An 11,578-nucleotide genomic window follows, 5' to 3' on the forward strand; every position below is an offset into this window, starting at 1 on the left:
TAGCTCAATCTCAGTTTTTGCAGATGACACAAAAATGACCAGGGCAATAACTACAATTTAGGATATAGAAATTTTACAGAAAGACCTGAACAAAATAATGGGGTGGGCAACTACGTGGACAATTAAGTTTAATGTGGACAAACATACGGTGGGAGGGAGATCATTTGGGGAAATTAAAGATACAGAAAGATCTGGGGGTCCTAGTAGAAGACAGACTGAACAATAGCATGCAATATCAAGCTGCAGCTAGCAAAACCGGCAGAATTTTAGCATGCATAAAAAAGGGGATATACTCCAGAGATAAAACGATAATCCTGCCACTTTATAAAACTCTGGTTACGCCACATTTGGAGTATTCCATTCCGTTCTAGTCACCTGTCCTCAGAAGAGATGTGCTGGAGTTGGATAGAGTCCAAAGAAGGGCAACGAAATTGATGAGGGGACTGGAGTACCGCAATTATGAGGAACGACTACAGGCACTAAATTTATTCTCGCTGGAGAAGAGAGGCTTGAGAGGGAGGATAAGCTGTTTAACCTTGAGCAGGGCAGGGTTTTTTTCATGGTCAGGGCGGCAAGGATGTGGAACTCTTTTCCACAATTGGTGGTGTCAACGGAGGATATTGATATTTTTAAAAGTCTCTTTGGCGTGCATCTTAAAGAACACAACATACAGGGGTATGGGAAATGATTATCGACACTGACACATGTAAACCTACCCAGGTTGAACTGGATGGACTATTATGTTTATTCAACCTTACCTACTATGCAAAAGAAGAGGCAGTATACCTCTCCTATGTTCTACGGTTGTTCTATTCTAGTGCTGCAACCTCCACTTCACTCCACTTCAGCATTCTCTACTTTCATAAATATTGGATGCCTGTGTTCCCTGTCACGTGCTGTCTACATACAATCTTTGATCAACAAATAAATGTAAGGCAATATGGGTTAGCATTCTGAAGGCACTATGGGCTAGCTGATGAGACATCAAATCGCCCATCTGATTAAAACTATTCAAAAAGGGACAAGTCACTCATCTGCTGACTCATTCAGTTGTGTGTAAATTTCAGCTTGAACTGCTCTGACCTCTTCAGAAGCAGACGTAGAGGGTCGCTCTCCATCCAAATCGGGCTGCTTTCTGTTGTTGTGGATAGGGCATTCACTAGTTATCAGATTCTTTTTGCTGTATTAACTTGTGTGTCTCCAGATTAACATCCCCAGTTCATCAGGTAACAGTCATGACACCATTTACCGCTTTGCATAGTTCCCACTCATTTCTCTTTATGAGGCAGGTTCCAGTAATTCTCCACTAATAATCCACTGCACCTTGTACCCCCAGACTCTTCTATGTACACTGCCACCTTGTACCAGTACCTTCTTTACAAAGGATCCTTTAACGATGCTATGAAATGAGAGGATTGTCAACACATTTGGAAATACAAAATTTGTTTTAAAAACTTAACGGGTGTTTTCTTCAAGGGTTTCATGTCAAAATGAACAGCAATAAAGATCCGTATCTCACAGATATATTATTCTTTCCAGAGACATTGTTGCACATCTCAATTCCATGTATAGATCACCTCAATCAGCAACAAGTGTTTTTATATTCAGACTGATATAGATAGACTAGGGGAACACAGTGAATGGAATTGTGCTTCCACAGAGTGGGTTACTCCTCAAATTGGACCTACATGGTGACACAGTTCTCCTCTAGCGTGGAGCAATGAAAGTGTCTTCTTCTCACAGCCCAGCCCCAGCTCTCAACTGTTTGGTTCAGAGAAACCTCAAGACACTTCCATTATACAAATTTCTCTCCTGATTAGAGCAAAACATTGACATTGACAAGAGAGAGGGAGCTGCTGGTGCCAAGAGTTTCTGTCGGGAGAATAAGTATTTCCCTCCAAGGAACCCCTAATGTATACATTTAGGCCCGGATTCACATGCCTTGGCGCATATTTATGCCGGCATAGCGTATCTTTTTTAGGCTATGCCGGCGTAGCGCAGAGCGGCAAGCACAGTATTCACAAAGCACTCGCTCCCACTCGCTGTCAAATCTACGCTGGGTTTCCTCGGCGTAAGCCAGCGTAGGTGGAAGTTGGCGTGAGCCATGCTAATGAGGTGTGACCCCCATGCTAATGATGGGCCGAGTGACAGACAAGTACTTAAAATCAACGGCACATGCACCGTCCTGTGGACGCAACCCAGTGCGAATGCTCAGAATCACGTCGAAACTACTCCCTAAGATACGATGGATCACTGCCTACGACGTGAACGTAACCTACGCCCAGCCCTATTCACGTACTACGTAAACGACGCAAAATTCGACGGCTGTGTTCCTTGGTCCATACGTTTGCATGAGGTACGCCTCATAGATGTGGAATAACTATACGCCGGACGTAAGCCTTACGCAAACCGCGTATATAATGCGCCGGGCGCAACTACGTTCGTGAATCGACGTATCTCCCTCATTTGCATATTTGCAATGAGGCGGCCAGCCTAAATATGCGCCCACGATACGCTGGCGTAGGAAAGTTACGTCAGTCGGATGAAGCCTATTTTCAGGCGTATCTAGTTCTGTGGGCACGGCGCATAGATACGACGGCGCACATTTACACTTACGCGGCATATCTCGAGATACGTCGGCGTAAGTGCTTTGTGAATCCGGGCCTTACATTTTTTAAGTCCTGACCATTATAAATGAAAAAGGAATTTGCTATGTGTGGGAATAGTAACAATCAAAGAGGTTACATAGAGCAGCATTCATCTACTCAGTATGCATATGTTCTTGCTCATTGATCTATTTTTTTTTTTAATACGTGTTCTATTTTTTTTCAGAGGACAATATTTGTGAAGTGTGTTTGTCACCCATTCTGCCAACAGGTACTGTGTTTCCTGTCCTTTTACAGTTAATAAATCATATTATGTTTACCACTCAGTGATCATTCACAGGTTGACAAAGAACAGTAAATGTAGATAAAGAATAAACAAACCCAAGATTAAAAATGCAATATGTTGCAGCATACATTCCTTAGATGTGGTTTCTGCATTTATTTATTTTTAAAGAAAATTTTCAGCAAGTACACAAAATACCAGAAAGGCGGTGCCCTTGTAACTTCCATGTTCCTTACTAGCCATCTTCTGTAACATGCCAATTGCCCTGCCTACCATGTAATGGAGATGAAGAGATATGAAAATGTTTGTAGTCCATATCAGGAGAGCAGCCTAGGGTGACAACCATGGTTCTCTCCATAGATGAAACAAAGGAAAGACGTAGGCCGTGGAACAGGAAGTGTGTTACCAAGTGAAAATAAAGCAAAAAAAGGTTGGAAAAAGAAAACAAATGCAGCCACCACACCAATGACTAGTAAGCTGCAGTATATTACATTACATAACATTCTTGGTTTTGGGTCTATATAAACGGTGAGTGATACATGATTATCTTAACATTCTAAGCACTGTGACTGTCAGCTAATGTATGTAATACACTTGCATGTCCTGTCCTGGTGTCTGACATGCATAGAAATAATTATTTCTGATGATCTCCAGCTTTTTTTTACTGTTCATGACATGGATTTCCGACAAGTTGTGATTATTACCCTGGATACAAATTATGCAGAGAATGTTTTTTCTGTATTTACTCATTGTCATTGCAGTCTGGAATAAATAGCATTCATCATCCTATGACGAGCATGCAACACAATTGTATATGAGATTGGGAAAAATAAATTAAGAAAGCCTTGCCAAAGTAAAAACTGTCTGTGGGGCTTTTTCTAGAGAGATAACACAAACATCATATATTGTGAGACTGCCAAGCAGGTTGTTAATCATCCATCTTATTGGTATTCATGTTATAAATGCAGTTAAAAACACTTCATCTCACACTTTTCTCTCTCCACATATTGATGTGTTTTTTCTTCTGTAGATACAAGTGGCATATAAAACACGGCCATGATCTTTTTCTTAATGTATGTGTACTTATTCCGGTAGAAAAAAAAAAAATAAGAAGGAAAGTCAAGGTCATGGTTATAATTTTGATTACTTCCTCATATAGGAAGTTATAATTACCATACTTGTGAAGTGGGTTGTAGTTCTTACATTGGCCTGTGCACAGGACCATCCACTAATGTATTCATTGACCCCTTGACACCAACGTTATATGCAACATCGCGTAGGTGGAATTGCTTCCATGGCACTGCATATATGAGGCATGTTTTTATGCTGGAAGCAAGCTCTATAGCATGCTCCCAGCAAAGAGACCGAACTGTAACCGACAGCAAGATGTGTTGTAGACGCCCCTTAGAATTTTGTTGGGCCTACGTATCAAAATTGTCAGCATTTGCACCAGATTCATGTACCTGTTTCTGTCAGAGGCTGACACTCAGTTTGGGGTGTCCAGCATGGATACCTCTTCTGCAGTATCCTCCCCCCTCCCTGGCAGTGTGCCCATCCCACATAGGGGTTCCGTAGTGGGGGGTGGAACTGAGAGACTAGTTCCACATCAGGTCCCTTTGCATTTTCTTACATCTATGGCACCCACTGCTGCTCACTGTTAATCAGAAGCAAGCAGGCCTGATGGGGAACTGGTCTTTTAGTTCCCCTTCATGGCTGTCCACCCTATGACTTTTTATTTCCCAAATATGGACACCAGTATTCCCACCCTTTTGTTTACATTCAGCTTTTGATTAGAGGCTATGGCTGAATTAGCCTAGAATAGAGCCCCGTGCAGGAAGCTGTCATTCATGTGGCACAGACATGCGCCACTGAGCACCAGCTCTGCATGCATAGGCAATTTTTTGGTAAATATGAAATAACCATTTTAAAATGCTTAAAGTTATTTCACTTTTTGATACATTATTATGAAATCTCTGTATATTTCAAATTAGTGGTGTTTATGCTCAATGAATAACACATTTGCTCCACTGTTTTAATATGCAATATTTTCCCTTTGCTTTTCAGATACTTCTAAACCGCTTGGTGTGGTGGTATTTCACTGCAGACACATGTTCCATAGAGAGTGTCTGCCTGTTGGGAACACAGTAAGCAACTCCCATAATCTACTTTAAATATCTCAAATAAGCTGATATAGGCAGAGAGAGAATTGCTGTGCTTTACATGACCCCTGGGATGGCATCACAATCAGGCAGCATCTAAGAGAGGAGATTAAATGACTGCACTATTTCTATGAAGCTTTTGTATCTGTATAGAATGTCTAGCCAGAATGAGTTAGATGACCCTTACAAATTAGCATATATCTATTTTGAGTGTATTCCACTCGCATTCAAAGGCGATACATAGGATTTAAAAAGTTTCTCTTCTACAGAAAATAGAGTGTACTGAACAAGAGTTCAGCAAGCTGTCATGTTTACATGTATTTGAACCAGGGGTAATGAATTAAAATTCACAGAGGTCTGATCAGTAACGTTCTAAGACTCAAATAATTCACATAACAGTCCCCTCTTTACATAAGTCACCCTCTTCACTTCAATGTCCTACCCCATTTACATCACAGCCCCCCTTTACTTAATAGGGGCCTGTCTTTACATTACTGTGCTCCTCTTTACATCACAGTCCCTTCTTTTCATCAAGGGTACCTCTTTACAATATAGCTCCCCTTTACATCACAGATCCCCCCCTTCAAATTACAGCTCCCTTTACTTTGCAGCCCCCTTTAAATTACAACTCAATTACATCACAGTCCCTCCAAATACATCACAGCATATCCATTGACATCACAGTGTTTCCATATATCACAGCACCACTCTCTACAGTGCAGTCCTCTTTTACATATCATGCTACCCCTTTATGTGGAAGCCCTCCTTTACATTACAACCCCCCTATAAATTACAGCCTTCCCTTTACATTGCACCCAGTCCTACCTTACACAGAAGGTCAGGGGGCAGGTGCTGCGATTGCCTGAATGAAGAGTGGGAGCTTTCCAACTTTTCCTGAATACTAGTGGGTGATTGGAAATGGGGCTGCTCCCATCCTCTATCCAGATCAGCCAGCCCTCCCCTCTTCTGCCCTGCAGTGAAGATGATATTGTCAACTTCACAGCAGGGCAGAGAAAGGGAGTGCTGACAAGTTTGGATGGAGTGCATGGGAAATGGTGGAGACACAGGCAGTTGAATTGCACAGTCGCGGACGTCCATACAGACCTATTGCTTATTCCAGGTCTGGACCAAAGTCCGCCATTTAGTGATGCCTGCTCTATACATTCCTTTAAGAATAATTTAGGTTCCCCAGGTGTGACCACATTCTCTTAATGTGCTCATAAAGGTCTAAGTAATTCAAGGCTTGTGTAAATGAGCATTGTTTGATGTTAGTTTGAAACTCATATCAAACACCTACTGTAGGACCCCTGGATTACATACCTGACAGGGTCAACCTCATCAGATATGGGGCTACCCTCTTAGTGCTCCAGGAGAGGCTCGCTGTCTATTCACTTTCTTTCATCTTTCTTTTTCTTCTCCTTTTCCCCTTCGTCCTACTTATTAAACCCTTTGATAGTTTGAGGAGTGTTCTGTGACCACTGGTCGATTGCCATTCGTCCAACTCCTAGTGTGTGAGCTGTGTATTTAAGCATAATGACTAGCTACTGTGATCAATTTATGGCTGAGATGACCATTCGTCTTAGATGGGGTTGCTTCCGACCCATGCAGTTCCTCTTCAGAGGATCAATCTTCTGTTCTTCAGAACTATAGTCCTAGCCCAAGAAAGCACTACAACCGTTCATTAATGACCAATGCTGTAGGTCATTAATGTTGCCATGTTTCGGTACTTCTCTCTATGCTGTATTGTACGTTTTTTATATCTGGATATGGTTTATAACCTTAATAAAATCTATTGAAAAATAAAATCATATCAGACACAGGTCAGCAGATTTCCATTTACCTCAATGGTACAATGTGGATGACTGTTTTGGGGCTGTATCTGACCTGCTTTGCATTGTGTTGTGTTTCTCTAAATGCAGCATACCCTATTGAAGATGCTTTTGCATTGCAGGAAAAGCAGGTTAAAAGCATTTGAATTTGAGCTGCTCAGTGTTCAAATGTAAAAGCTTGCATTTGTCAGCTACTCTGGTGTATACAAGTCCTTTAAAATCATGAAGATGCCAGCAAAAATAATTGCTGAGCAGTTTTTGTAGCGGTATCTTGACTGTCAGACATCCACTGACTACCTTCTACATTTTTGTTTTCTTTAAAGCAGTTGTAAAGTCAATTTACAACCTTGTGTGGGGTCCCTTTCCGGCGCTGTCTCCACTCTGTGTGACCCCATAGAAAGCTTCTTCCTATAGTGGCACATGTGTGGGGTTGGCCCCACCCCCTGCTCCCACCTCACAGTATTCGACTGACTGCAGCAGAAACCAATGGTTCCTACCGCTCTCAGCCAAGCCTGTGAGAGAGTGGAGAGAAGTCTGGCACAGTGATGGATCGATGTAGGACTCAGGTAAGTGCTTAGGGAGTGAGTATGAAGGTACAACTACTAAAAGGTTTATTTACCTTAATGCATAGAATACGTTAAAGTAAAAAAACTAAAAAAAATATATTTTACTTTACTTTAAAGCAAGCCTGTGCTTTGCCCATAAAGGAAGAAGCATTGGGTTCCCTTTAATGCCCCCTTCCCAAGCTTGAAATACTCAGCGTTTCTGTGCTGTCCTGCTATTCCCTTCAGCCAATGCGAGAAAAAAACATTTGATACCTATGGGTATGGAAGACCATGTGACTCGCTTCTCCTACCCTTGATGCCCAATGATTTATGAAAGGAGTCTTGTCAGCTTTGTGTAAGCTCCTGTTAGGGTGACACAGGGCTTTTTTTCTATACAAAACAGCAAGTGATTTAAGAACAGGTCAGTATGTGCTGTATTTGAGCATTTCGGCAAACCTGTTGTTTTGCCCCACAAAAGGCAACTGTTTAAATGGTCAGTTCACCTAAAACTGTTATTTTCGTTTTTAGTAAGTGCTGGAGAGTTAAAGCACACTTTTTCTCGAGTCTTAAAGGAACTGTAGAAGGTTTACCTTGCTAGAGGAGATACAGGAAGCCAGAAGGTAATTAAAGGGGTTGTAAAGGTTCATGTTTTTTCACCTTAATGCATTCTATGCAATAAGGTGAAAAAACATCTGATGTTTGCCAGCCCCCACGTTTACTTACCTGAGCCCTCGAAAGTCCTGCATTATGAATGAGCACTTTTCTCGACCGGGCTTTTCGGCTCTTTTCGGCTCATTCATTGGATGATTGATAGCAGCACAGCCATTGGCTCCCGCTGCTGTCAGTCAAACCAATGACGCGGCGCATCAGGGGGTGATACAGTTAGCAGCTATAGCACAGGACCGCGCCCGCAAGCTAACACCCTTGGGAGAGAGCTTCCCATGAAGAGGATTAGCTGATGCGGGGAAGAGCCGAGACAGCCCCCCAGAAGACCAGGATCGGGACCACTCTGTGCAAAAAAAGCTGCACAGTGGAGTGTGACATGTTTGTTATTTTTATATATATATATGTATATATATATATTTGAACCTTTACAGCCCCTTTAGGTCCACTAACCTCCACCTATAACTGATAACATTTAGGTAAGTATTTTCAAAGGAAAATGCTTACACCCCTTTTGAGAGAATGGGAAAGCTTTTGCTTTGATTTGTTGCCTTTACTCCATGCTTTAAAAAGGTTTTCCATTTGCATGCAAGTCCAAAGGAATGAAAAACCCACTGCATCTGTCAATAAATTCCCAATAATCTCCATGCCAATGACACAAGCCCATCGGCACGGTCCACTAATGTGTTTTACATTTTGAAGCATAATCATGTAACTTCTATTTGATGTATGACCTTACGAATACACATTTATTGTAATGCAGTGTTTAATGGAGCTTGAAATAAATGCTCTGTGATACTCAACCATGTGCTACTGCTTGTACTATGCACTATTCATATTTTGTTTTCCTACATCATACATTATTTAAAGGACCAATTTACCAAAGCTGCTATTTTGGACATGGGTGCTGTCAGGCGGGGTAAATTATCCATTGGCTTTGTCTTTCTCTTTAGAGACACTTTTCCACTGGAATTCCCATCTCTGTCACAACCATCATGGAGGGTTAACTTGTTGGCTGCATCAGGAGTAACTTTGTAATATAAATGAATTAAAATACAACCAAGTCAGTGGGACTATTTTCTAATAGTAAATTGTACAAATCCCATTGGATAAACTAATGGGTGTGCCTAACCCCTGGCACCTACCCAAAACTAGTATACGTTTTCAGTGAAAACCCTTAAATAAAGAACTTCTTGAGAAGAACACAAAGCTGCCATTGCTAAATTATCATTCTGCAAATGCTAGTCACCTGGATGTCAACCTCTGTCTTTAATATTTTAAGCAACTATTCTGCAAAAATTTAAGTTCTGGGCCTTCGAACCTTAAAGGGTCACTAAAGGAAATATTTTTTTTAGCTAAATAGCTTCCTTTACCTTACTGCAGTCCTGGTTTCATGTCCTCATTGTTCGTTTTTTCTCTGATGTTGCTGTAATTCTGCTCTGTTGTGGACACTTCCTGGTTGTCTGGCTCCTTATGAAAAAAGTCATGGGAGACTATAGTTTTGTTTTCCTAGCCATGACTCTCTATGGCACTGTCCAGCACAGAGGCTTGAAATAACATGCAAAGACTAAACTAGTTTCAGTTTTGTTTTTGCATCTAGGAGGCACATTGTATGAATGCTTTTTATCTATTTTTAATCGTTTTTAAAAGGAATCAGTTAACTATTATGTCTCTATACCCTGTAAACAGTAATTTCAGCAAAAAAATAAATTACTTTAGTGATCCTTTAAGTGTCATGATGCTTCTGCATGCTTCTCCAGGGTCAGTTCCTAATAAAGTATTGAAGCAAATGGTCAGCAAACATAGAGGGAACAAGCATTTCCAAAATAAGGCTTTCAATGGTAATCCTCTCAGAAAAAGATTTACTTTAATAATAAAAAAACAAATGTTTAAAACGGAACCCCAGGAATTATTTTATTTGCAAACTTACATTGGTTTGATGTGAGTATCTGATATCCTTGGAGCCATAGGGGATGCTGAAAATGTAGTACTCTGCCCTACATGCAGTTCCTCAGAAGCCCTGAGCTTCAAGTTGCTGTTCCAGCGGCGTCCCCTCTGCACACCAGGTTGTTGTTGCGCAGCACTGCTGCCATTCAGGGGATGCCTTGATGGGTTTTTTTCAACCAATACAAGTCATTTTCTGATTAAACAAGGTAAGTGATAAGGCTATGACATCACTATCTCCATTTTGAACAATGAGAGATTGTCCAATCAATTGTACTGAAATAGATATGGATGCAGGATGATAAAAGAGCACCTCCAGGTGCCTATCTGTCTGCATAGTTTATTTTCAGGGCTCCCATATGGCAAATAGTGACCAGAGAGCTCATGCTGGTACTGTGGGTCTCGTCTGTCTGTCTGTTGACCACAAAGTGTAACAGGCAGACCCTTTGCACAATATAAAGTATAAATAAACAACTGCAAATAACTTTTAAATACTGAATGTCAAGGGGAAGGAAAATATATAACGGGCATAGTTCTTCTTAGTGAAAGAAATATTAATCTTGGTTTAATATGCATGCAATCAAATCTGTCAGTTGGAAAACTTTATTTTAGTAAATCTATTTATTTTTATTGTTTTTTTTTTTTTTTTTTTTTTTTTAGATGTCTCCTGTTTACTTCTGCAATATCTGTAGTGCAAAACATCGTGGTCCTGGGAGTGCAATCCTAGACATTAAGAAGTAGCATGATGTCCCTACACCCTGGAGCTATGAAGCATTTCTCTAATTTGTCCTTTTCGGCATCTCAGGATGATGCTTTGTGTGAGATGTATTATACTTTTGCTATAAATGTTCTTCTGTTGACTGGCTGACAAAAAACAATTTACATTAGATATTCTGCTAAAATCTTGAAGGAGCTGTTACAGAAACCGTGTCTTAGGCTGTATGTATTTTTGATTACATTCTATAAAAACACAAGTCTCAAACCGTCTAATTGCTTTCATTTGTGTACTGTTAATTATTACTGAAATATGACAAAATGGTGTAGTGTTTATTGCAATTCCACAATATCAGACTATATGAAGAAAATGTGATAGTATTGTTATAAAGATTAAATGCAATTATTATTAAAGTGTTACTAAAGGTATACTCAGAAATGTGTAAAAACTGCGCTACCAAAAAAACAGCCGCTGACACTACAATGTGACAAAATTGTATAAAGGTATGAATAGAAATGTGCAGTGCTAGATTGGCATGTGTGTATAAACCAAATATGAACACAATATATTACATATCAATAATAATGTGCATAAAATACTAGTGATATAAGTGCAAATTAATAACAAAAAATGATACACCCAGAATAGGGGTATATAAAAGATATATTAACACTATAGGTACATGTTAAAATGATGTGTACCCATAATAAAGTGCATAAGTTCTAAATGGACATATGTGCAAGATCAATTGATGATGGCTAGTTGGCTACAATGAACTGGGCAACAATTAGAGGATACAACTGAAATTGGTAAGTCCACCAACATCCATGTTTG

The 11,578-nt window shown here is 40.3% G+C and overlaps 1 protein-coding gene across 1 annotated transcript in view; it reads left to right on the top strand.

Annotated features, from left to right (window-relative positions):
• Positions 1-11,011, top strand: part of VPS41 (VPS41 subunit of HOPS complex) — a 377,598-nt gene extending 366,587 nt beyond the window's left edge. Inside the window, exons 27-29 of the mRNA XM_040353190.1 lie at positions 2,833-2,877; positions 4,954-5,033; positions 10,690-11,011. Coding sequence (XP_040209124.1) covers positions 2,833-2,877; positions 4,954-5,033; positions 10,690-10,770 — 206 coding nt within the window. The 3' untranslated portion in view covers positions 10,771-11,011. The remainder of the gene's footprint in view (positions 1-2,832; positions 2,878-4,953; positions 5,034-10,689) is intronic.
• Positions 11,012-11,578: the final 567 nt, after the last annotated feature.

The sequence above is a fragment of the Rana temporaria genome, chromosome 5 (genome assembly GCF_905171775.1).
Source record: "Rana temporaria chromosome 5, aRanTem1.1, whole genome shotgun sequence".
Taxonomy (NCBI): Eukaryota; Metazoa; Chordata; class Amphibia; order Anura; family Ranidae; genus Rana; species Rana temporaria.